This window comes from Peromyscus leucopus, chromosome 23 (assembly GCF_004664715.2).
Source record: "Peromyscus leucopus breed LL Stock chromosome 23, UCI_PerLeu_2.1, whole genome shotgun sequence".
NCBI classification, from domain to species: Eukaryota; Metazoa; Chordata; class Mammalia; order Rodentia; family Cricetidae; genus Peromyscus; species Peromyscus leucopus.
This window is the reverse complement of record NC_051082.1, coordinates 15,674,398-15,700,079: the sequence shown is the minus strand read 5'-3', so window position 1 is coordinate 15,700,079 and position 25,682 is coordinate 15,674,398. Positions and strand designations below refer to the sequence as shown.

General features: G+C 42.3%; 1 protein-coding gene across 7 annotated transcripts in view; it reads left to right on the top strand.

The window, feature by feature from the left end:
* The window catches only part of Sbno1 (strawberry notch homolog 1), a 48,253-nt gene that overhangs the window by 5,220 nt on the left and 17,351 nt on the right, over window positions 1–25,682 (top strand). Inside the window, exons 1-20 of one of the 7 annotated variants that reach the window (XM_028885796.2) lie at window positions 3,390–3,601; window positions 4,458–4,586; window positions 5,587–5,691; window positions 8,005–8,317; window positions 9,367–9,470; window positions 10,684–10,780; window positions 11,132–11,292; window positions 12,990–13,123; window positions 13,294–13,384; window positions 14,715–14,876; window positions 16,081–16,216; window positions 16,292–16,397; window positions 16,494–16,647; window positions 17,205–17,387; window positions 19,027–19,124; window positions 21,679–21,830; window positions 23,602–23,799; window positions 24,298–24,465; window positions 24,552–24,727; window positions 25,050–25,181. In XM_028885796.2, coding sequence (XP_028741629.1) covers window positions 4,458–4,586; window positions 5,587–5,691; window positions 8,005–8,317; window positions 9,367–9,470; window positions 10,684–10,780; window positions 11,132–11,292; window positions 12,990–13,123; window positions 13,294–13,384; window positions 14,715–14,876; window positions 16,081–16,216; window positions 16,292–16,397; window positions 16,494–16,647; window positions 17,205–17,387; window positions 19,027–19,124; window positions 21,679–21,830; window positions 23,602–23,799; window positions 24,298–24,465; window positions 24,552–24,727; window positions 25,050–25,181 — 2,799 coding nt within the window. In that variant the 5' untranslated portion in view covers window positions 3,390–3,601. Of the gene's footprint in view, window positions 1–3,389; window positions 3,602–4,457; window positions 4,587–5,586; window positions 5,692–8,004; window positions 8,318–9,366; window positions 9,471–10,683; window positions 10,781–11,131; window positions 11,293–12,989; window positions 13,124–13,293; window positions 13,385–14,714; window positions 14,877–16,080; window positions 16,217–16,291; window positions 16,398–16,493; window positions 16,648–17,204; window positions 17,388–19,026; window positions 19,125–21,678; window positions 21,831–23,601; window positions 23,800–24,297; window positions 24,466–24,551; window positions 24,728–25,049; window positions 25,182–25,682 lie in introns of those variants that run through there. The other 6 variants (XM_037198742.1, XM_037198741.1, XM_028885795.2 and 3 more) reach the window with 6 other exon arrangements.

Sequence of the window (25,682 nt, the reverse complement as noted above, 5' to 3'; positions counted from 1 at the left end):
CTGGCTAAAAATATTTAAAAATTTTAATTATTTTATATGTATGGATGTTTGTCTGCATATATGTATGTATACCACATGTGTGCTTGGTACCCTAGAAGGCCAGAAGAAGGTGTTGGATTCCCCTGGAACTGGAGTTACAGATGGTTGTGTGGGTGCTGCGAATCAAACCCCAGGTCCTCTGCAAGAGCAGTTAGTGATCATAACCACTCAGCAATCTCTCAGCCCTTTTATATAACTATTTTAGAAATGAATTATTGGGTAGTGTGGTAGTTTGAGTGTAATTGGCCCCTATAAGCTCATAGGGAGTGGTACTATTAGGTATGGCTTTGTTGGAGTGAGTATGGCCTTATTAGAGGAAGTGTGTCACTGTGGGGGGTGGGCTTTGAGGTTTCCTATGCTCAGGATACTGCCCAGTGTCTCAGTTGACTTTGATGACTGCAATATGTAGCATCTCAGCTACTTCTCCAGCACCATTTCTCCAGCACCATGTCTCCCGCATGCGGCCATGCTCTCCACCATGATGGTAATAGACTGAACCTCTAAAACTGTAAGCCACTCCAATTAAATGTTTTCCTTAATAAGAGTTGCCCTGGTCTTGATCTCTTAACAGCCATAGAAACCCTAAGTTTGTAGTCTGGGAAGTACAGTGGTGTAGCAGTTATATGAAAGAAGAGAGATCTTTTCATATACTCAGGTTTATCAAAATAATAGTTAAGGGCCAGGGAGATGGCTTAGTAAAGGTACTTCCTGCAAAAGCTTCACAACCTGAAATGGATCCCACTGTAAAGGTAACAGAGCTGACTGTTTTCATTTACGTCCACACGTGTCCTGCCCCCCATGTGCGTGCGTATTGACCCACCTCTGCCTGCCAAGTACTAGAATTAAAGGCATTCACCACTGTGCCTGACCATTAAAAAAAAAAAATTCTGTCTTGTTTTATATTTTTGGGACAGGTTTTTTCTGTGTAACAACCCTGGCTGGTCTGGAACTAATTTTGTAGACCAGACTGGCTTTAAACGCAGAGGTCTGCCTGTCTGCCTCCTGGGTGCTGGGGTTAAAGGCATGTGCCACTATACACTACTCATTAATTAAAAAAAAAAAAAAAAATTAAGACCTAGCACACAACTGTAATCACAGTATGCAGGAGGATTTTGACTTCAAGGCCAGCCTAGGCTACATATAGTGAAACTTTGTCAAAAGAAAAGAACAGAACAGGTAAAAGCCAGCTGCAAATATTCACTTCAGGTTGTGGTCGCGGGGGTCCCGGCGCCCCGCGCACCTCCCCCCCGGCCCCCCCGCCCCATTCAATCACTCACTCACATATTCAGCAGATACCTCCAGAAGTTAGTTCTTAGTTCTGTCTGAAGATGAAGAAACTGAGTTGAGGGTTTTGTTTGTTTTGTTTTTTTAACTTGACTATATTAGAGCACTAGTGAGTTTGAACGTCTGTTCTTTCTGATCTCTTGCTTTGCAGATGATGTCCCTGCATCTGCTCAGACCCATGAAGAGCTAGCTCTAGGTCTCTGTCTCATTCCTGCTGATAAGGGTTGGTGTTAGTGGGTGCTGTACTTTCTGCTCTTTTGGGTGACATTGCTTCTCAGGATTCCCTGCCAAAGTGGTACACAGTTTCTACACATGCTCCTTACACCTGCCTCTCCATGAATGCTTTCAGATGTGCTTTTGGCAAAAGTGAAACTTTTTGGTTGTCTATTTGCAGTTGATGATTCTTTGGCAATTTGTAATTGTTGGGCTTGTTAGATTGCTGCATGGCAGATGTCACTCACCTGAAGTGTGAACTCCTTGGTAGACACAGTGACAGTTCCCTACGTGCAGTAGTGTTTTGGATTTGTATTTTGAAAATGTCTCCCCCGACTTTGGGATGAAGCTGCTTTTATAAAAGATTGGCCAGTGTGACTTTTAAGGGCTTTCTTCATTTAGCACTGAAGTTGTGTGAGTCTGTTACCTTTGGGATATGATTAAATACTAAAAGCTGCTTAATGTAGTTAGAGAATGGGTAAGTGCTCCGTCTTGTTCTCTTGCTTCCTGCAGAACAGAACGACTAGAAAATGTTTGCCTAACTGCCTGGAAAGCTCCAAAGAGAGATTCCCTCATGAAAAAGTTCCTAGTGAGGTCAAAGGGTCTCACACTATGTTCCTTCCTTTTTTTTTAATGCTGGGCCAGGACTTTTTAGTTTTTTTTTTTTTTTTTTTTTTTTTTTTTTTTTTTTGATTTTTCGAGACAGGGTTTCTCTGTGTAGCTTTGCGCCTTTCCTGGGACTCACTTGGTAGCCCAGGCTGGCCTTGAACTCACAGAGATCCGCCTGGCTCTGCCTCCCGAGTGCTGGGATTAAAGGTATGCGCCACCACTGCCCGGCTAGATTTTTTTAAATTTTTATTTATTTATTTATTGAGGCAGAGTTTCTCTTTGTAGCCAAGACTGTCCTGGAACTCTGTAGACCAGGCTGGCCTCAAACTCAGAGGTCCACCTGCCTCTGCCTCCTGAGTGGAGTTCCAGGCCTTATTTATGTATGCTAGATATGATCTCTGAACTTTGCTCTCAAGTCCACTTAATTATAGTTGACAGGTAAAAGTTGCATATGCTCCTTTGGAATGGCTAAAACACTGTACTGTGATCTCTAAAGTGTAGGTTAAGGTGAGCTCTGATCATGTGCTATGCAGCTCTGGGCATCTTTTCTTGTATGAATATCACAGTTCTTTCCTTCCACATTTTTGTACTTTTCAGTGTTTGTTAAGAAGCCAGTTAAAAAGCTCATTTGAGGCCAGGCATGGTGGTTGGTGCACTCCTTTAATCCTAGCACCACCATGCTAGGGTGCTGAGAACCAGACCCTGGTCCTCTGCCAAAGCATCAAGTGCTCTTAACCTCTGAGCATCTCTCTAGCCCCCTGCTTACTTAAGTTTCTTGAAAAGTTGTTGTATATTAGGTTGCAGCTTTGGTGCTTGACTAACCCTCTTCTCGTGGGATGTCACCACTGCATCATTGCATCACACAGTTGAGGTATATTGCTTATATGATACAGATTTGTTTCCTGGAAAAAATTCTCACAAGAATGTATGTGCAATTTAGAAAAATTTAAATTGGAGGTGTTTAAAATTTTTTTAATTTATGTATATGGGTGTTTTGCCTGTGTGTATGTGGGTGCACCATGTGCATTGCTCTGGGAAGTTAGAAGAGGGTGTTGGATCCCCTTTAACTGGAGATACAGTTGTGAGCAGTAATGTGGGTGTTAGTAATTGAATCCAGGTCCTTTGGAGGAGTGGCAAGTGCTCTTAACAACCCTTGAGCCATTTTTCCAGCCCCCGGGTTTTAGTTTGAAACCTCTAGAGTCTCTGCTGAATATCTTGGGACACAGTTGTCTTCCTTCTCCCAGACACTGCAGTCCGGTACCTGTTAAGTGGATGTCTTCCTGAGTCTGCTCCAGTTCCCCTCAGTTTGCTTTCACACTGCCGTCAGTAATCTTTCTACATAAGAAACTGTTGTTCCGCGCTGTCCTGCATCTGAAAACCCTGAAGTGGCCTGTATCATCACTGGAGAAGGAGGAGTGAGGCCACAGATCATAACCTCCTCACGTGCAGGCCCCTGGTGTGTGAACTTACAGTTTGTTAGAATGCAGTGTTTAGAAGACACTTGTCTTCCTGATTATTTCTTCCCCTGTACTCAGTATTGTTATCTACCTAGGAACCGTGCACAGTTCACTTTTGCCTCCTTTGACCTCATAGTGTGTTTTTATTTTATTTGTAGTCCTAGATGTTCTGGAACTCACTGTGTAGACCAGGCTGGCCTCAGACTCACAGAGAGCAGCCTGCCTCTGTTGCCTCCTGAGTACTGGGATTAAAGGTGTGCACTATTAGGCCCAGCTTCATAGTGTTTAGGCATACACTTTTTTTTGTTTGTTTGTTTTTTCGAGACAGGGTTCTTTGTGTAACTTTGCGCCTTTCCTGGAACTTACTTGGTAGACCAGGCTGGCCTTGAACTCACAGAGATCCGCCTGCCTCTGCCTCCCTAGTGCTGGGATTAAAGGCGTGCACCACCACCGCCGCCCGGCTGCATACACTCTTAACTTGATCTTAGAAGGAGTAAAAGAGACTCTTGTCTCTGAATGCTGTGCTTCTGTGTCCTTTAATTTTAGTGTGAAGTTTCTGGGATCAGAGACTTTCATCTTTTTTTTTTTGGTTTTTCGAGACAGGGTTTCTCTGTGTAGCTTTGCGCCTTTTCCTGGAACTCACTTGGTAGCCCAGGCTGGCCTCGAACTCAGAGATCCGCCTGCCTCTGCCTCCCGAGTGCTGGGATTAAAGGCCTGCGCCACCACCGCCCGAGACTTTCATCTTTTTCCAATATGTAGCAGGTTCTTCATAAGTACTGAATGACCAGCTCTGATAGAAAATGTTGACTTGCTTGTGTCTAGAAGAGAGTTAATATTTTTCACTTTGTTCTAAAGATGGTGGAACCAGGGCAAGATTTACTGCTTGCTGCCTTGAGCGAGAGTGGGATTAGTCCGAATGACCTCTTTGATGTTGATGGTGGAGATGCCGGACTTGCAACTCCTACTCCCCCTTCAGTTCAGCAGGTAACAGTTCTCCAGATCCTCCAGAATTCTCTCTGAATTTGCAATTTCCATTGTCATTTATTATTAGCAGTGTTGCAATGTTGTTTTTTTCCTGTTGGTGGTATTGGGGATTGAACCCTGGGACTTGTGCTGCTAGGCAGGCACTTTCCTGCTGATACACAGCCTCAGCTATTTAATTGACATTTTAGAAAAAGATGTTCTTAACAGGGTTTCTCTATGTAGTCCTGGCTGTCCTAAAACTTGCTTTATAGACCAGGCTCCACCTGCCTCCCCCTTCCCGAGTGCTGAGACTAAAGATGTGCGCTACCACCGCCCAGCAATAAACCTTAACTTTAAAGATAACATGTGAATGTTGTCTTTATGCTGTTTTTATTAATGAAGTAGTTACTATTTGCATCAAAACCAAGACATTGTTTTTCCTATTGCTAAGCATTCTTATAGGAATAGTATTAATTTTCTTCATAGTTGCCTTTGGTCTTTATTGGGACCTTTTTTTTTTTTTTTTTTTTTTTTTGGTTTTTCGAGACAAGGTTTCTCTGTGTAGCTTTGGGCCTTTCCTGGGACTCACTTGGTAGCCCAGGCTGGCCTCGAACTCACAGAGATCCGCCTGCCTCTGCCTCCCGAGTGCTGGGATTAAAGGCGTGCGCCACCACCGCCCGGCTATTGGGACCTTTTTTATGACTTCTCTTTACATTTGCAAAAATAAAGTTCTGATATTAGTGTAGTTTGTGGAGATTTTATGCTGACCAGTATTTTGTTATAACTGATTTAGTGATTGTACAAACTGTTTGATTGTAAACCTTGACTTCGTGTGTATGGTACTGGGGTCTGAGCCAAGGACTCTGCAGGCTAGTCAAGTGTTCTACCCCTCAAGTAGAATTCAGCTCTAAAGTTGTTTTTTTTTTTTTTTTTTTTTTTTTTTTTAATAAAATAAATGCAACTCTTGTTCTTGAAACAGAATTCACTGCTGTCCATCCTTTCTCTGTTATTTTCTCTCTAGTCAATGCCACTTAGTGCATTAGATCTAGGTTTGGAGACAGAAGCAGCAGTTCCTGTTAAACAAGAACCAGAGACAGTGTCTACTCCTGCACTATTAAATGTGAGGGTAAGAGCCACTCAGATTTGGTGTTACTTCTAAAATGGTTTAGGGTGGTAGCAAAAATAGAACTATTTATTTGAAATAAGATCTTTAGCCCTGGCTAGCTTCGATTTCCCTATGTACCAGAGAACACTTGTGTATTTGTAAATCATTAACAACAACAAAATTGGTGAAATGAAGATTGAATGTACATGTTATCTCACTATTTTCAGTGTTTGGTACCTTGGCTTTTGTCAGTAACTTTGATGTGATTAATTGTGTTTTACATATAGAGTTCTTTGGACCTTACCTCAAATATAGCCAATATCAACATATCCAAAAGATTATGGTCAAACTGGTTAAAATTTGTCAGTTTGTATTGTTGGTTTAAAAGTGGTAAATAGCAGTCTAGAAGATTTTATTGAAAGTTATAGAAAGGAGATAGAGTTGTCGCTTAGTGATAGAGGACTTGCCTTGTAGGTGCCTGACCCTGGGATGACCCCAGCACCACAAGGACAAACACACACCAATGATATACAGAGATACTCTATGCATACAGACGTAGCATTTTCAAGTTGGCTTTATTTTATTTCATTTTTTAATTTTTTGAGATAGGGTCTCATGTAGTCCATGTTGGCCTTGAGCTCAGCTTCTGCACATTCTGTGTCTCTGCCATGTGTGGCTCTCACAGTCCTGAACCACACACTCAGCTTTTCTTTTTCCTTTCTCCTTCCTGTTCTCTTCTCACTCCACCTCCTCCCTAACAACACAAATGGTTTGTGACACTGGGCAGTGGTGGCGCACACCTTTAATCCCAGCACTCTGGGAGGCAGAGGCAGGCAGAGATCTCTGTGAGTTCCAGGACAGCCAGAGCAACATAGAGAAACTCTGTCCTGAAAAACCAAATGAATGAATAAAGGGGGGTAAAGGAGGGAGGATCGCATGGCTTTGTCTTAGACTGTTGATAGTAACCACCTTATTACCAGTGTTTAATGTTTACCTGACTGTTATCTTTTTTCCAGAGCTGAGGACTGAACTCAGAGCTTTGCACTTGCTAGGCAAGCGCTCTACCATTGAGCTAATCCCCATATGACTGTTTATCTTTTTAGACTCTAAGATATAGCATAACCTGTATTGTAACAAACAGCTTGGAAAGGAAAGGCAGTGTTGGGCTTTTGAGATGGTCAGTGGGAAAAATATGCTGCAAGACCCAAGCATTCCAGGGAGCCGGGATCCTCAAGTTGTCCTTTTACTCCCACACATTTGCCGCTCAGTAAAATGAATTTGAGCAAAAAATGGAAAGGTTTTTGTTTATGTTTTTAGTTAAAAGGAATGCAATGTTAGCAGAAAGTTGGCTTCAAAGAGCTTGAGTGGCAGCTCAGCAGTTAACTGTTACTATTGCAGAGCCACCCGTATGGGGCAGCTCTCAGGTGCCGGTGTCTCCAGCTCAAGGAGGGGCTGGTGCCTCCAGCCCCATAAGTACCTGCATATACCCCTATCCATACAGATTAAAAGAAAAATGATAATAGAAATCTTTTTGTTTTTTTTTTCAAGAATGGGCTTCTCTGGGTAGCCCTGGCTGTCCTGGAACTCACTCTGTAGACCAGGCTGGGCTCAAACCAGGAGATCCACCTGCCTCTGCCTTCCAAGTGCTAGGATTAAAGATGTGTGCTACCACGCCTGGTGACAATAGAAATCTTTAAAAAATAAAGTAAAATAAAAACTGAACTCAGGAAAACCTAGGTCTTGAGTGGTTTATATGATTTGCCTAGACTTGTCTGCCTGGTTGGCAGTGCTGGCTAGAATTTTTTTTCTGTTGCTAGGCCTATTAGAGTTACTCTAAGTCACAACTAGCTTGGGATAGCTTTCCATGATAATTTATATGTCCTTTAATGCCTGTATTAAAGTGTCAAATTACTACTACACTGTTTCCTGATTGCTGTGTTTTTAACCTAATAATTTATAGCTAATCATTAAATTAGAATTAAAGTACCATAGTTAAGCAGGAATAGAATAAAGTTTAGATTGTGTGGATGTTGACTCTGGGCTCTTACATGCCGCAGCAGGTATGTGGTCAGAGGACAGTTGTCACTTCTTACCATGTTGGAGACAGTCTCTCTGCCTTCCATGTCACTGTCAGAGCACTGGGGTTACAGATGTGCATGACTGCCTGATGGTCATGAGTTCTGTGTTCTGGAGATGGAAGGTTCTCCGTGCTTACAGCTTTCCCTTTTGAGTCCTCTGTCCAGCATCTGTTTTAGATTGCTAAATGGATTACTAGGTTTCCAATGCAGACTGTCAAAGTTAGATTGAGTGTGTGAAGTGTTTCTTCTTTTCTAGCAGCAGCCTCCATCCACTACAACCTTTGTGCTGAATCAAATCAATCAACTTCCAACCCTGGGCTCTACAATTGTAATGACTAAAACGCCACCTGCAACAACCAATAGGCAAACCATCACTTTAACCAAGTTTATCCAGACCACGGCAAACACACGCCCTTCAGTCTCAGCACCAGCAGTACGAAATGCCCTGCCCCCTGCTCCTTCTAAAGACCAGGTTCAGTTGAAGGATTTACTGAAAAATAATAGTCTAAATGAACTCATGAAACTGAAGCCACCTGCCAACATTGCTCAGCCCGTTGCAACTGCTGCCAGTAAGTTGTTTATAGCTCTTTGAACTTTGTCTTCCCACGCTATTTTGTTTTCTGTGTGTGTGTTTCACAAGTGGTTTTGGATGTTTTGTTTAATACTTATTTTTTTTTGAGTGTGTGTCTTGAGTACATATATATGTATGTACCTTGTGCATGAAGTACCCATGGAGTCCAGAAGAGGGCATCAGATTTCACTGGAACTGGAGTTGGCTTCTTGTGAGCTGCCTTGTAGGTGCTAGGAAATGAACCTTGGTCCTTTGCAAGAGCAGTAATCTCTCTTAACTGCTGAGCCCTCTCTCCAACTCTGCTTTTGGTTGGGATTGGTTTTTGGTTCCCCTGTCCCCTTTTTCCCCCCAAGGTGGTTTCTGTTGTGTAGCCTTGGTTTTCTTGGAACTCTGTAGATCAGACTGCCGTAGCCTCCCAAGTGCTGGGATTAAAGGTGCTTGCCACCACCATCCAGTTTAAGAATGTGGGTTTTACAGTCTTTGAAACAATAAATACCTAATGTGTGTATTGTTCCAGCTCCTCTCTGGAGCTCATGTAATACTAAAGAAAGATAGTGAACCTGTTGTGTTTCTGAGAAGGGCTGGTGCTATGAAGAGAAGTGAAAGGTGCATGGAAGGGCAGGCCCAAGCATCTTACTGTGCCTGTGCCTATCTATATGTGCCCTGTCTACCAGCCCCCTCTCTCCCCAGGGAGGTAGGTGTTTCCCACTGTCCTATTATGGAACTCATCAGACAGGCTAGGCTAGTCTGGCTATCCAGTGAGTCAGGGATCCTCCTGTCACCACCATAACCAGCTTTTTGGGGTTTTTTGTTTGTTTTCGAGACAGGGTTTCCCTGGCTGTCCTGGAACTTGCCTTTTCGATAGGGCTGGCCTTGAACTCATAGAGATCCTCGTGCCTTTGCCTCCCGAGAGATGGGAATAAAGGTGTTCATCACTATTTCCCAGCAGATACTGTTTGTTTTTTGAAGTGAATAAACTGCTGAATTTTTAAACTAGAGGAAAAGAAATTGAGACTTGTAAATTTCAATCCACTTCTCTTCCTGCAGCTGATGTCAGTAACGGTGCAGTAAAAAAAGAATCTTCTTCTAATAAAGAAGTAGCAAGGATATGGATAAATGACATGAAAATGAGGAGTTTTTCCCCCACCATGGTGAGTTTTAAATGGTATATTGATATTTCTATGTAATATACTTGGCTGAAAATTACTTTAGAAAAAGCCTCAGAAAACTTGTTGAATGGAAGTAGGCTAATAATTACAAAAACTGTATCTTTCATGGCAGTGGTGTTGCTTGCAGGGCTGACCTTTTTTGTTCATCTACCTGGTCAGGACAAATGACAGCATGGAATTAGCCTTAAACCTTTGGTAACTTGGTGGAACCCAAATAAGTGGCCAGTTAGGGGGTATGCAGTGATCTGAATGAGTTGTTCAGTGCTGTCTGCCTTAGGTCAGGTTCGTCAGATAATGTTTCTGGATGGCAGTGTGTGTGCAGTGAGTGTCTGGAAGGACTCTCCTTCCTGAGCTCTCCTCTTTCAGCAGACATAGCATTTGGTACCATCTAGACTTAAGGAGTTGTATGAGGGCCATCAAAAGGTGCAGTGTGGATAGAGTGGTGGAGGCACATGCCTTTACAACTGAGGGGAAGGTACAGTAAAGGCCCTGGGGTTATGAGGAGGGACACTGTCGGGACTCTGACTCGGTAGGCCTTATGGAGGAAGGGTGTGATGGACGGGCAGGAGTTCATAAAGAAGCATACACTAACAGGCACCGAGGAGCTGCTGGTTGGAGCTGCTGGTTCTGCTTACAGGTCAGTGATTCAGGACATACAGAAGACATGGCAATGGACAGTTGAGTTCTGTGGAGGGATCCAGGTTATAAATACATGCTAGAGGAAGAAAGCCCTCTTCCTCTGGTTTAAGGTAGATGGGTAGGAAGAAAGGCAGACAGATAGTATGATTTGAGGAATATTTACAATGAGAAAGGAAAATTGTCAACATAATTTTGTTAATATTTCTATATTCTATAAAATCTTGGTTTGATAGCTTGTGCATTGGGGTGACCCGCCTTTTGTCCCCATACTCCTTGTTCTTTCAAGTCCTGGATTGAAGAGGGGCTGAGATTGGAGAGAGATTATCAGAATTGAGGGACAGAGTAGTTGTAGATGGTAGCTGGAGGGAGTAGAACCCTGTGGTGGCTCCTTGGTGTGTTGGTTGCCCTTACTGCTGTCTCCCTTTGGACAGGCAGGCAGGAACTGAAATTTCACAGAATGTGCAGCTGGTACCTTGTATTGGCAGGTTGGAAAAAGGTCCCATAGGCTCTGGCCCTTTGTCTCTAGACTTAAGATTGGTTGTATTTTGTGTTACAGAAGGTTCCTGTTGTTAAAGAGGAAGATGAACCGGAAGAAGAAGATGAGGAAGAAATGGGTCATGCAGAGACCTATGCAGAGTACATGCCAATAAAATGTATGTCTGTAGGTTTTGTCAAAACCTCTCGAACTTAATCTCTCTTAAACAATTAAGGTATTAGTACACCTCATCAGTCATGGTAGATGAGACTAGAGGTGTGTAGGGGTTGTCCTGGAACATAGACCTGCCTGCCTCTGCTCCATGTGTGAGGTCTGCTTTAAACTAGATGATTTCGTCATCAGTCTCAGAAACTGTGTGCTTAGGTCATTTTGGTCAAATGTCAGTAGTACATTACATTTAGTAACTTTATATTATAAGCTCAAAGTGAGTGGCTACTATTTTCTCTGTCATAAGATTGGAAATGTTACTAGAATGATTGAAATGAGACATTCTAACATTTTTGTTTAGTAAAGCTTGGCCTGCGTCACCCTGATGCAGTTGTGGAGACTAGCTCTTTGTCCAGTGTCACTCCTCCTGATGTTTGGTACAAAACCTCCATCTCTGAAGAGACCATTGATAATGGCTGGCTCTCAGCATTGCAGCTCGAGGCAGTTACCTACGCAGCCCAGGTAATTCTTAGTTAAGTTTGATGCTTTATCTTGATATATAAAATAAAGATGAGGGGGAGGTTATTTGTTTGTTTTTTTTAGTTTTCATTTTATTCATTCATTCAGAGACAAAATCTCTGTATGTATCTCTTGCTGTTCTGGAGCTCTCTGTGTAGACCAGGCTGGCCTCAAACTCAGAGATCCACCTGGTTCATCCTCCCAAGTGTTAGGATTAAAGGCATGCACCAAAATACCTGGCTTATACTTCATTCATTCATTCATTTATTTCTCATGTGCATTGGAGTTTTGCCATGGGTGTTGGGTCCCTTGGAACTAGAATTACAGACAGTTGTGGGCTGCCATATGGGCGCTGGGAATTAAACCCAGGTCCTCTGGAAGAGCAATCCCTGCTCTTAGCCGCTGAGCCATCTCTCCAGCCCCCATATTATTATTTTGTATATGATGTGTGTGTGTGTCTTAGGAGTGTATTCCACATGTGTCAGATAATGACAGACCAGCAGCGGGAGCTGGAGTGTTTCTGCCCTCAAGCTAGAGTTACAGGCAGTTGGGAGTCACTTGACCTGGGTGCTAGGAATCAAATTTTGGGTCCTCTGGAAGAACAATAAGTGCCCTTAACCACTGAGCCATCTTTCCAAGCCCCATGTAATACAATTTTTTTTTTTTTTTTTTTTTTTTTGGTTTTTCGAGACAGGGTTTCTCTGTGTAGCTTTGCGCCTTTCCTGGAACGCACTTGGTAGCCCAGGCTGGCCTCGAACTCAAAGAGATCCACCTGCCTCTGCCTCCTGAGGCAGGTAAAGGTAAATTTTTCTTGCCAGAAAACTTGGAATTGGATTCCCGCCCCCCCCCCCCCCAAACTTTTATATAGTGGCCAAACGGTGGTGGTACACACCTTTAGTCTCAGCACTCGGGAGCCAGAGGCAGGTGGATCTCTGCTTTTGAGGCTAGCCTGGTCTACAGAGTGAGTTTTGGATAGCCAGGGACAGACAGAGAAACCCTGTCTCAAAAAAAAAAAAAAAAAAGAAAGAAAGAAAAATTAGGTTATGTGTTAGGAAAAGGGAAGATGTAGCAGGGATCTTGAGAATGCCTTCTAGTAGAAATGACAAGTCATGACCTAGAATTTTACGTGAGGATATTATTAATATGAAGACTGTGTTTATCTTCTATCTAAGACTTCTATAGGAATCTGAGGTACATGTAAGAATGTTTGTTACCCCATTTTTTTCCTTTTGAAAAGACTTGAGTGCCCGTACTGTTAAGGTAGTTAGTAAACTGGCAGTCATGTGCTGTGCAAGTACTCTTGGTAATACACCATGTTAGTGGGACTCACTTCAGTCATGCTTGAAGAAATTTTGTTTTAACTCCATTTTTGTAGGATAAGCAATGCTGTGTGTGAATGGTCAAGTATCTTGTGAAAGTTGACATTTTGTCAGGCAGGTGTTCAGAGGAAGAGGGGAGCAACCTCACCAATTTCTTGTCTTTGCTGTTGAGTTCATGGAGGGTAGAAGGCAAGTGTAGTACTTACAGAGAGAATGTCCATGCTGGGGGTGGGCATGCTTATGTCAGGGTGCAGGAAGGGGTAATGATGACACATGTCTGTGATTGTTTTAATTGAGTAGGAGCTTATTTACTGAAGCATGGGCAACTTCATTACCTTGATGAGAAAATGATACCCATTCTTCCAACTTTTCCCTTTTTAGCAACATGAAACATTCCTCCCTAATGGAGATCGTGCTGGCTTCTTAATAGGTGATGGTGCTGGTGTGGGCAAAGGCCGGACGATAGCAGGGATCATATATGAAAACTATTTGTTGAGTAGAAAAAGAGCATTGTGGTAAGTTCCAAAAGGTTGGCTGACTGAGGAAGTTTGTTGTTTTTTTGTTTTAATAGTTTGTTTAGCATGACAGGATGAATTTAAATGAATTTTTTTGGTAGTATCAAGATCTTAGTTCTATGAAAAAATACAATTCAAGTTTAATTTGGTTTACTTTCTTTTTTTGACAGGTTTAGTGTATCAAATGATTTAAAGTATGACGCTGAAAGAGATTTAAAGGATATTGGAGCAAAAAACATTTTGATCCATTCATTAAATAAGGTATGGAAGCCTCCTTGTTCAATGGGGCTATCAGTGCATACTGACTGACTCATCTATGAGGATGGGACAATTGTTTTTGTGGGTTTGTTACAAGGACTAAATGAGTTATTTCACACAACACACATGCTAGGCTGTGGATGTGTCTAATGGCAAAGTGGGCGTGGTCCTAGGTGTAATGGAGTTTGTTTTCTTGGTCTCCAGTGTTCTATTTCTCTTAGTTTCTAGAGTGCTTTGTATGCCTGTCCATGTGCAGTGTGGAAAAGTAGTGACCCCATCACATTTGTGCAGCCTAGAGAGAATCGTTTGGTTTGCAAACTGTTGGTATTTAACTATGAGAGTTGTGTCGGTATGGAAACAAGAAAGTGAATATCTACATCTAAAACAGTTTTACATGATTAGAATTTTAATGGTTACCTAATATTTAAGATGGGGTCTTACCATAGCTCATGCCGGTCTCTAACTCACAGCAATCCTCCTGTCTCAGTGTCTCCCTAGTGCTGAGATTAAGCATGTGCATGTAAAGTGCCTGGCACAAATCTTATTTTTGTTTTTTGAGACAGGGTCTCACTCTGTAGCCTTGGCTGTCCTCGAACTTGCTATGTAGACCAGGCTGACCTCAAACTCATAGAGGTCTCCCTGCCTCTGCCTCCTGAGTGCTTGGTTTAAAGGTGTGTGCCACCAAGTCTGACCTCCTGGCGCAAATCTTAAAATGTACTGTGTGCCTTTTTTTTGGTTTTGAAGAATCCTAGAAGGAACTCCCTACTTGTCTTGAAAATCAGTGACTATAACCCTGATTTTCATGTTTTTTATCTGTCCCATTGTTAGGAGCCTGGTCCTCACTGGCTTTCCTTTGGTAGGTCAGTGGCTTTTCTGGTTAGGTTTTATTTAGTAAAGTAGTTAATGTGTCAGTGTGGTAAGTTTTGAATGATTGCAGTGTAAAACTAAACCATGAAACTGATACCTGGATAAGGTTTATTTCTAAGCAGTGTACCTGAGGGGCACATTACTCAGGATTCTGTGTTTGGAGGTGCCGAGGATAGAGCCCTGTGTTAGGCATGCTAGACCAAGTGCTCTACCGCCGAGGCATACCCCAGCTTATTTGCTAACACTCCCGACTCGGTCATAGTGCTTTTTGAATAGTATATGAGTGCACAGCAGGTATGTGTGGAACCCATTGTCATTTCTGTAGGGAAGCTGATTGGACATGTTTGCATTTATGTACTGTAAGTTTTCTGCATCTAGATTGTTTGGAGTCTGTCATAAACCACCTACTAACTTCTGAAAGGAAAATGTACTAATTCTTCTTCTTTTTTTTTTTTTTTTTTTTTAGTTTAAATACGGAAAAATTTCTTCCAAACACAATGGGAGTGTGAAAAAGGGTATTATTTTTGCTACCTATTCTTCTCTTATTGGTGAAAGCCAGTCTGGTGGTAAATATAAGACCAGGTTAAAACAGCTTCTGCATTGGTGCGGTGATGACTTCGACGGAGTGGTATCCTTTAATAGAGATTGTGTTGATTTTTAATGCCATAAAAAGTATATGCAGGCACACCTAAGACAGCCAGAGCTACACAAAGAAACCCTGTCTGGAAAAATTAAAAAAAAAAAAAAAAAAAAAAAAAAAAAAAAACCAAAAAACAGCCGGCTGGTGGTGCATGCCTTTAATCCCAGATGTGTGAGTTGGAGACCAGCTTGGTCTACAGAGTGAGATCCAGGACAGCCGGTGTTACACAAAGAATCCCTTTCTTGAAAACCAAACCAAACCAACACACACACACACACACACACACACACACACACACACACACACACACCCCTGCTATGCCTGGCAGTGGTGGTACACACCTTTAATCCCAGCACTCAGGAGGCAGAGGCAGGCAGATCTCTGAGTTCTAGGCCAACCTGGTCTACAGAGCAAGATCCAGAACAGGCACCAAAAGCACACAAAGAAACTCTGTCTCGAAAAACAAGAAAATAAAAAAATAAATAAAATTATGTTTAGGGCTAGAGAGATGTTTCAGGGGTTAAGAACACTGACTGCTCTTCCAAAGGACCCAGGTTCAGTTCCCAGCACCCACATGGCAGCTCACAACTTTCTGTAATTCGAGTTCCAGGGGACCCGGCACCCATGGCAAAACACCAATGCACATTAAAAAAAAAAAAAAAATGTGGCAATAGACTTTTGGAACAAAATTTGACTAAGTGAATATTTTGGAGTGTTGACTGTAATGATTAGAGTGGCCAGATCCTGGAAAGTCAGTTCTTTTTTATGTGGGGAGTGCTGCATCCTGTTCTCCATGCCTGTTCCCATGGAGTGCTGGAGAGACCAAGGAAGCAGTGCTCACTTACTTGCTCACACATAGCTTCTGCTGTCCTGATGAGGATCCTATTTTAAGTTAGTTGCCATTTGTTCTACAGTTTACTGAGTGAAATTCTAGCTGTAGTGGATAGTTGTTGCCTCAGTGACTCCTTTCCTGCATTCTTAGAAGAAAGAAGTTCCCAGCTGAAGTCAATACCACATTGAGCAGATAGCTCAGAAGCTTGCAGGACAAGGTAAAGGAATAGAGATGAGGCACAGAGGGTTCTTGGGTTATGTGTGGAATCTTACAGAAAATACCTGTAGGCTCCAGCGTTGTAGACCACACTCTTGATAGACAGTTCCTGCTTTTGATATGTTCCTTAGCTCCTCCTTACAGATAGTGTTTGATGAGTGTCACAAAGCAAAAAACCTGTGTCCTGTGGGTTCTTCAAAGCCAACCAAGACAGGCTTGGCCGTTTTAGAGCTTCAGAACAAATTGCCAAAAGCCAGAGTTGTTTATGCCAGTGCCACTGGTGAGTATACACTTGATTGGAATGATTTGCGCACATTTACTTTTTGCAGCTATAATATGTTTGGGACTTTTCCAGGTGCTTCTGAACCACGTAACATGGCCTATATGAACCGTCTTGGAATATGGGGTGAGGGGACTCCATTCAGAGAGTTCAGTGATTTTATCCAAGCAGTGGAGCGCAGGTAATAAGGCTTGTGGCACTGTTCTGCCAGAACATCGCTGTGTGGAAAGTGCTGTTTTGTTTATTGATAGTTACTGTGTGTTTTAATTTTGTTCAGAGGTGTTGGTGCCATGGAAATAGTTGCTATGGATATGAAGCTTAGAGGAATGTACATTGCACGACAGCTGAGCTTTACTGGAGTGACCTTCAAAATTGAGGAAGTTCTTCTTTCTCAGAGCTATGTTAAAATGTATAACAAAGCAGTTAAGCTGGTGAGAAATGTTTTGTCAATATTTTTAATGTGCCTGATAATTTTTTTAATGAGGTTTATCGGTTGAAACATTTTCAACATAGAAGAATGTAATTGGGCTGTTTAAAACAGCAGAATTAATGATCACAGTTGCTTAATTGGCCAACATCCTTCTTTTCCATATTTTTATTTTTTATGGTAATTCATAAAAGACAGCCATTTTTTCAGTTAAATCAAGTTCACAACTGCAGTGTAAACCATGTCCTAAAATAACGGCCTTAGTATACATTTTGAGACATTTTTGTATGAGCATCCTAAAAATTATCCAGAGATTCCCAAGTGACTGCAGATTATTTTGGTTGCAGGAGTCATTTTTAATTTTTGTGGCGACAAGGTCTCACTGTGTCATTGTAGCTGGCTTGGAACTCCCTATGCTATGTCTAGACTAGGCTATTCTTGAACTCACAAAGATCCTCCAGCTTACTGGGTGCTAGAATGAAAGGCATGCCTGGCTAAAGGGGTTACACTTAAGTAATGGTATTCAAATGTATATGTAACATGTTGTCTGTGTATTTCCAGTGGGTCATCGCTAGAGAGAGATTTCAGCAAGCTGCAGATTTGATTGATGCTGAGCAGAGAATGAAGAAATCTATGTGGGGTCAATTCTGGTCTGCTCACCAGAGGTTTTTTAAGTACTTGTGCATAGCATCCAAAGTGAAAAGGGTAGTGCAGCTGGCCCGGGAGGAGATCAAGAATGGGAAGGTAAGTTGGATAATGTCTAGTTCAGTCTGTGCTCAGCCAGCTAGTCTTCCTCTAATGAGGTCTTCTACTCAGAGTAGTCTTTCTGTCTGTCTGTCTGTTTGTTTCCACACAGGGTAGCTTTTGTACCTTTGCCTGTCCTGGAACTCCCTCTGTAAACCAGGCTGGGTTCGAACTCACAGAGATCTTTCTGCCTCCACCTCCTGAGTGCTGGGATTAAAGATACTCATCACTATGCTCAGCAGTGGAATAGTCTTTTAAATGGACATTGCTAAAAATACTATTGCAGTAAGATTTTATTTTCATAATTTATTTTATTGTTTGTTTCATTTGAGACAGTGTGTTTATTCTGTAGCCTAGAGAAGTCTGATATTTGATAGGTCATCTAGGCTGCCCTAGAATTCATGGCAATCTTCCTGTCTCAGCATCCCAAGTCTTGAGATTGCAGGTATGTGCCACTGAAAACAGATCCTTCAAAATAAATTGTAAGCCAGGCAGTGGTGGTGAATGACTTTAATCCCGACATTCAGGAGGCAGAGGCATTCAGGAGCCTGAGGCTAACCTGATCTACAGAGCGAGTTCCAGGACTGCCAGGGCTACACAGAGAAACCCTGCCTAAAAAAAATCAACAAAAAGAAAAGTTCGGGGCTGGAGAGATGGCTCAGAGGTTAAGAACACTGGCTGTTCTTCTAGAGGTCATGAGTTCAATTCCCAGCACCCACATGGTGGCTGAAAACCATCTGTAATGAGATCTGGCTCCCTCTTCTGGCTTGCAGGGATACATACAAACAGAACACTGTATACATAATAAATAAATAAATCTTAAAAAAAAAAAAGAAAAGAAAAGTTCTAAAAATGCCAGTTAGTGTGTATGTGTCATCTCATCACATGAGAGATAGAAACTAGAGGATCCGAAGCTCAAAGCCAGCTGTGGCTAGATCATAGTTTGAATTTACTTGAGACGTTGTATCAAGATAGACTACCTCTGCACATCCAAACAATGAATATTTGTATATCTTTGTGTATATAAATACACAATAATGCCTGCTGAGAAATTTCAGCAGAGTATATGCTGTATAATTTGTTCAACTGTGCTCTTTCCGTTAATAACTAAGTATTGCCCTAAGCTTGCTTGCTTTGGTTAGTTATGTATCTGCTTTAAATACAAAGAGTTGCAGGGATGGTAGATCATGCCTTTAATCCCAGCATTTGGGAGGCAGAGAGAGGTTAGTGACAGCCAGCCAGTGCTGCAGAATGAGAGAAAGAGCAAAAAACATAAGGGTTATAAATTTCTTCAGGTCAGGGACATTTGTCATGTTCTATATAATTTATTTCCTCTCACTTTTTTTTCTGGATCTGGGAGGGAGACGGGGTCTCTGCACAACCCTGGAACTCTCTAGAATAGTCTGACCTCACATGTACAGAGATTTGCCTGCCTCTGCCTTATAAGTGCCGGGATTAAAGGCAAGCAGCACCATACCTGACTTTCTCTCACTTTTTAACATAACATACCTCATATAGAGAAAATGAAGCCCAAATTGCTTTAATATAATGGTTATTTTTTGAAATCTTTTAAGAATTGTTACTAGATATTTGGCATATGCCTTAAGTTATTTATAATTGTGTATTTTGTGTTTTCCAGTGTGTGGTAATTGGTCTGCAGTCTACAGGAGAAGCTAGAACTTTGGAGGCCTTGGAAGAGGGTGGAGGAGAACTAAATGATTTTGTTTCAACAGCCAAGTAATTTTTTTTTTTAATTTTTCTTGAATATAAAATTAGTTGAAACATTGACATTTCCTTTTTTTTTTTTTAACTTGCATCATCTTTAAAAGTTGTCCTTATCTGAGTTTTAGAGGTTTTTGTGCTGTCTTTATACTAAATCTTGTGAAAAATAGAAGGTAGATAGTTCATAATCCTGAAATGCTGAGCATTTGGCAATTTTAGAGTATGTGGACTAACACATCTGGATTTTGTTCTGTACATCTTTAAGTTGGCTAAATTTCAGATCCCATGTTCTGGTTTAACGTGACTGACCATTGCTTTTGTGAGTGACACTTAGTTTGCCACCGTAGACCAGGATCTGCTCTAAACATTTCACACTGGGAGTAGGGAGGATGGCTCAGTGCTTAACCCATATTGCTCTCCTAGAGGACATTTCCAAACCTGTTTAGCTTCCGCTCCAAGGGATCTATCTCATGCTCACAGCTCTGAGGGCACCTGTACTACCTGTACATCATGTCCATGTAGGACACATATACACATACTTTTAAAATCAATTTTACAAAAACAAAAAGTGGGAATTGGAATTTCAGAAAGTTTTAAAGATGTTAAAAGTTATTGAGGAGGCTGGTGAGACTGGCTGCTCCTGCGGTGGACCTCCCACCCACACGGCTGCTCACAACCCCTGTAACTCCAGGTCAGGGCATCTGATGCCCTCGTCCGCCCTCTGCCGGCACTGGGCACACACATGGTTCCTACACATACATGGAGGCAAACAACCATACACATAAAATAAAAGAATCTTTTTCTTTAAATCTTGGAAAATACTAACTGATAATAAGACAACACAGTAGCTGTGAGACTCGGCTTCTGTGCTTGTGTGTGTTGGGGGCATACAACCCCGTGCTTTAAAAGACTCCTGTTACTGAAAACTGCTTAGGAGAGCAAAATTTGAATTACTTTTTTGTTTTGAATCATTAAGAAAGTGCCACTTGTCACATGTGACTCTACTGAGCAATTGAAGTGTCTGCTTCATACATAAATAAATGTATGTTGTTAGTGTAAAACACACCAAGTTTCAATGACACTTTATAAAAATGTAAGAAATTGCACTGATTACAGGTTGAAGCATCATGTTGAGGTAACTAAGTGTATTACTAATTGTGTCAGTAGCCTCTTGGTTCAGTTTGTTGTATTTCTCAGGCCAGTCTTGAACTTTTTTTTTTTTATTTATTTATTTATTTATTTATTATATATACAGAAGAGGGCGCCAGATCTCATTACAAATGGTTGTGAGCCACCATGTGGTTGCTGGGAATTGAACTCAGGACCTCTGGAAGAGCAGCCAGTGCTCTTAACCTCGGAGCCATCTCTCCAGCCCCCCAGTCTTGAACTTGTGAACTTAAGCCATCTCCTGCCTAAGCCTCCCTCAGGAGTTGTGATTACAATAAAGTACTGTTATCCCCAGGCCCCGGCCCACACTTTTTTATTTCCCCTAGAGACAGGGTTTCTCTGTGTAACAGCTCTGGCTGTCCTGGAACTTGCTTTGTAGACAAGGCAGGCCTCAAACTCCTAGAGATTCACCTTCATTTGCCTCCCATGTGCTGGGGTTAAAGGCGTGTGCAACCACACCCACTTATGCCCTCCTTTTTAAACCCTTTAGTTTTAATAGTGATTTGTATTTGGGTAATGTGTGTATGTGTGTGCACTTGTATGTGGTGCATACAAATAAGTACAGTGCATGCTCCTGTGTACAGACTTGTAGGCAGCAGAGGGTTGTGTCTTCTATTGCTTTGTCTCTCTCAGAGAGAGAGAGAGAGAGAATCTCTGAACTGAATTCCTGCCACTTCAGCTAGATTGACTGGCTAGTGAGATCTCTGGCTGCTTGTCTCCTCCCTCCAATGCTTGGGTAACAGGCCTATACAGCCTTACTAAGCTTTTAATGTGTTTGCTGGGGATTTGAACTCAGGTCTTCATGCTCATTCCAGAGCAAGCCCTTACCCAATGAGCCTGTCCTGTTCTTTAAGGTAAGCGTTAGAAAATATAAAAGATGGGTGTGTTGTCTTGCTTACTGCTACTGGACAGGCTTCTCTTAAAATCTTACTTAACCTGTGTTAATTTTGGGCGGCAGGGGATTGAAACAGGGTTTCTCTGTGTAGCCCTGGCTGTCCTGGAACCACTTTGTAGACCAGGCTGGCCTCAAATTCATAGAGATCCTCCTGCCTCTGCCTTCTGAGTGCTAGGATTAAAGGTGTGTGGCACCACTGCCCAGCTAGAAGTATTTCTTAAGATTGAAGAAAAAAAATATATATATATATATATTTACAAGTGTCACATAAAGTAGTAGTAAGGTGGGCTGGAGAGATGGCTCAGTGGTTAAGAGCACTGGCTGTTCTTCCAGAGGTCCTGAGTTCAATTCCCAGCAACCACATGGTGGCTCACAACCATCTGTAATGAGATCTGGTGCCCTCTTCTGGCCTGCAGGCATACATGCAGACAGAACACTGTACACATACTAAATAAATAAATCTTAAAAAAAAAAGTAGTAGTAAGGTTCACTGCTTTTTTCCTACAGAGGGGTATTGCAGTCACTCATTGAAAAACACTTCCCTGCTCCAGACAGGAAGAAACTTTATAGTTTGCTAGGAATCGATTTGACAGCTCCAAGTAACAACAGTTCACCGAGAGATAGTCCCTGTAAAGAAAACAAGATGAAGAAGCGGAAAGGTGAGTGCTTTTTTTAGTTGATGCTAACAGTGCTGATGGTCTGAGTTTGGAGTAGCTGTTTGTGACCGAGCTCCTGCCTTCCTTGAGTGGGAAGGGGCTGCTGCTTTCCCTTTGCTGAGTCCTGAGTGAATACACAGGTGCTCCCACTTCCTTGGATTAGCTGGATATTCTGTCCAGCACTTAGAAATGAGAACCTTTTCAGTTCTGTGGGAAGGTTAGGCTTTGGTAGGGTCACTTGTTCTCTGTGTTGTCAGTGCTGCTGGTTAAAAAATGTGGAACTGGCCGGGCGGTGGTGGCGCATGCCTTTAATTCCAGCACTCCGGGAGGCAGAGGCAGGCGGATCTCTGTGAGTTCGAGGCCAGCCTGGGCTACCAAGTGAGTCCCAGGAAAGGCGCAAAGCTACACAGAGAAACCCTGTCTCGAAAAAAACAAAAAAAAAAAAAAAAAAAAAAAAAATGTGGAACTGGCTGGTCACCCCCTCTTTTGGAAGTATTGGGTGGTGCTTGTCTTCCTCCTGCTTCAGTTTCTGGCGCAGCTGGGTTGCAGGCATTATGTTTGCCTTGCTGGCTGAGGCTAATGATTAGTGCAGCTATTAATCTTTAGGAGTGCATTCATTGACCCATGTGTGATAACTAGCTTGTGATGGTGAAAACTAGAATCTGTGTTTGGGTGCTCTCTGTGCTGTTTGACTTTCATAAGTGAGGAGTGGATTCTGATAGAAAAGCCAGGATGCTTTCTGGGCCCTAGGCTCCTGCCTGAACATACCAGACAGAAATACCTGCAGTGCTGTGTGTTCTCAGTAGTGAATGACACTGTAATCCGTGTAGAAAGGACAGAATACATACTCTTCATAGTAAAATGTTTTTGATAACATTAGTGTGTGGATGCACATGGGCCGTTGTGAATGTGGAGGTCAGAGGACAATTTGCAGGGGTTGATCACTTTTTACCATGTAGGTTTTGGGGTCCAACTCAGGTCCTCAGGGTTCATGACAAGCACTCTATCTACTGAACCATTTCAGTGGTCCTCACATTTGTAATGCACTTGAAGTGAGTGGATTACTACCCCTTAACACACCCTGTGCTTTTTGATTGAGTAGTGGGGTAGAGTGTCTCAAAATTAGGTTTTCTCTGGTCCATTAATAAGAGAACCTCTGAGTGTTTGGTTTTAGTTTTATAACAGTCACAGTCCGTTTTCTAAATATTAGGTAACTCAAACCAACCACTTACTTACCTTTAAAAATAAGATTTTTATAAATCAGTATGTCTGTCTGTCTGTCCTTCTCCTGCTTCATTTGTTTCAAGACAGGGTCTCATTATGTAGTCCTAATGCACCTAGAACTCACTCTGTGGACTAGGCAGGCTTTGGACTCACCAGAGACCTGTCTGTCTCTGTCCCAAGTGCTGGGATTAGAGACTACCATACCTGGCTTATAGATTAATTTTTCTAGTTATTTCATGCCTGTTTGCTCTCAGTCTTGAGTTTGTGTTTATTTTGTGTGGTTTGAGGGTTTCAACCATGCATGCATGTAATGTGATTTGATCCAGCCCCTCATTTTCTTTCCATCAGTTGTATTTATATTTCTAGTTTTTTGTTGAGTAGCTGACCATGACCAGGGCTCTTGGTTCTTGTGAGCTTGCTTTGTTGTTCAAATGTACACTCTTGCTGCCTGCAGTTCTCACTAGACTCAACTAATAATCTAAACTCTGACACCATGGGTCTTTAGAAACATTGAATTTCCAGCTGACTCTTGTTTGGGGCTTGAGGGTAGGTGAAGAAATAACCCGAGAAGCCAAAAAAGCACGAAAAGTTGGTGGCCTTACTGGTAGCAGTTCTGACGACAGTGGAAGTGAGTCTGATGTCTCTGACAATGAAGAAAGCGACTATGAGAGCTCTAAAAACATGAGCTCTGGTGACGATGACGATTTCAATCCCTTCAGAGATGAGTCCAGTGAGGACAACGAGGATGGTGAGTTCACAAGGGGCCGTGTGTACACCTGTAATCGCAGCATTAGGGAAGCAGAGGCAGGAGGATCTGTCTCTGAGTTTTCAGGCCAGCCTGAGTTACATAGTGAGACCTTGTCTGAAAAACAGACAAAAAATAAAGGTCCTGGAGAGATGGCTCTGTGGTTAAGAGAACCTGAGTTTAGTTTCCAGCATCTGAGTTGGTGAGCTCCTGAACACCAGCTCCACGAACATTTGACTTAGATAGACACCTGCCTGGACTGTACATCAACCCTCATACAGATCCACACACATACCCATAGTTAAAAATAAAACAAATCAGCCGGGCGGTGGTAGCATATACCTTTAATCCCCAGCACTCAGGAAGCAAAGGCAGGTGGATCTCTATAAGTTTGAGGCCAGCCTGATCTACAGAGCGAGTTCCAGGACAACTAGAACTCTGTCTCAAAAAAAAGTCTATATTGGTCTAACATTATTTGATACATATTTGCCTTTGTTTTAGATCCTTGGTTAATTAGGAAAGACCACAAGAAAAGCAAAGATAAAAAGAAGAAGAAAAGTATAGATCCAGATTCCATTCAAAGTGCCTTGTTAGCATCAGGTCTTGGTTCAAAGCGACCTAGTTTCTCCTCTACGCCCGTCATCTCACCTGCTCCCAACATTGCATCAGGTACTGTGCAGAAAGTCCTGCTTTGGAAATGTGCTATTATCAATCGGGTATTGAAGTTTGACTGATTAACAAATGTTCTTTATCAGCTAACAGTAACACCAACAGTAACAGTAGCCTTATAACGAGTCAGGATGCTGTAGAAAGGGCACAGCAGATGAAGAAAGACCTGCTTGATAAACTAGAAAAATTAGCTGAAGACCTCCCTCCTAACACCCTGGATGAACTTATTGATGCACTTGGTGGTCCTGAAAATGTGGCTGAGGTAAATAGATGTGGTTAGTGCTGTGCTCTTTCCTGTTACAATTTCGTTCTCGCTTTAAGTCCTGTGATGTGAGTGTCCTGTTCTCTGGACACAGCTTAGAACCTTGTTCTGCTTTAGTTCTCAACATATGACAGAAGTTCTCAACAGAAGGCTGAGGTTTGCCTGAACCTGGTTCCTGGACTGTTGGGAAGCTTTTGTGATGGTCGCTATGGACCAGTTTTTCATGTTGCGATGTTCTTTTGTCCCAGTGAAGCTTGTATCATCCATGTTTCGTGCTCCCAGCCAATTTCCTTAAAGCTCTGTGTTGATGTTTACTCTTCAGATGACTGGCCGCAAGGGCCGGGTGGTGAGCAATGATGATGGACGAATATCTTACGAGTCAAGGTCGGAAGTTGATGTTCCTGTGGAAATTCTAAACCTAACGGAGAAGCAACGGTTTATGGATGGAGAGAAGGTCTGTTTTCCTGGGGTGCTTTTCAATAGAAGGCTTTAGAAGGGTTTGCCCTTCATACCCACAGATTCTCTTATATGCTTGTTGAATAGTTTATTTTATTAGTAATTGTACTGATTTTCTTGTTGTTGGTTTTGGTTTTTCAACACAGGGTTTCTCTGTGTAGCTTTGGAGCCTATCCTGGATCTCCTTTGTGTACCAGGCTGGCCTTGAACTCAGAGAGATCTGCCTGCTTTTGCCTCCTGAGTGTGTGTGCCACCACCACCCAGCCAGGACTGTTTTATGAATGTGTGTGTGCATGGCAGCTGTACTTATTATTTTACATGCTATAGTGTAAGGGAAATGTAGTGTAGATTCTGTATGGTACAGAAGAGCATTGTTCTCGGTATTTAGGAGAACTTTTGAACTCTTGGACACACAAGCCAGGTGAGATGATGCACCTTGGAAGTCGAGGCAGGAGGATTGGGAGCTCTGTCTTGGTGGCTACAGTAGAGCAGGAGTTTT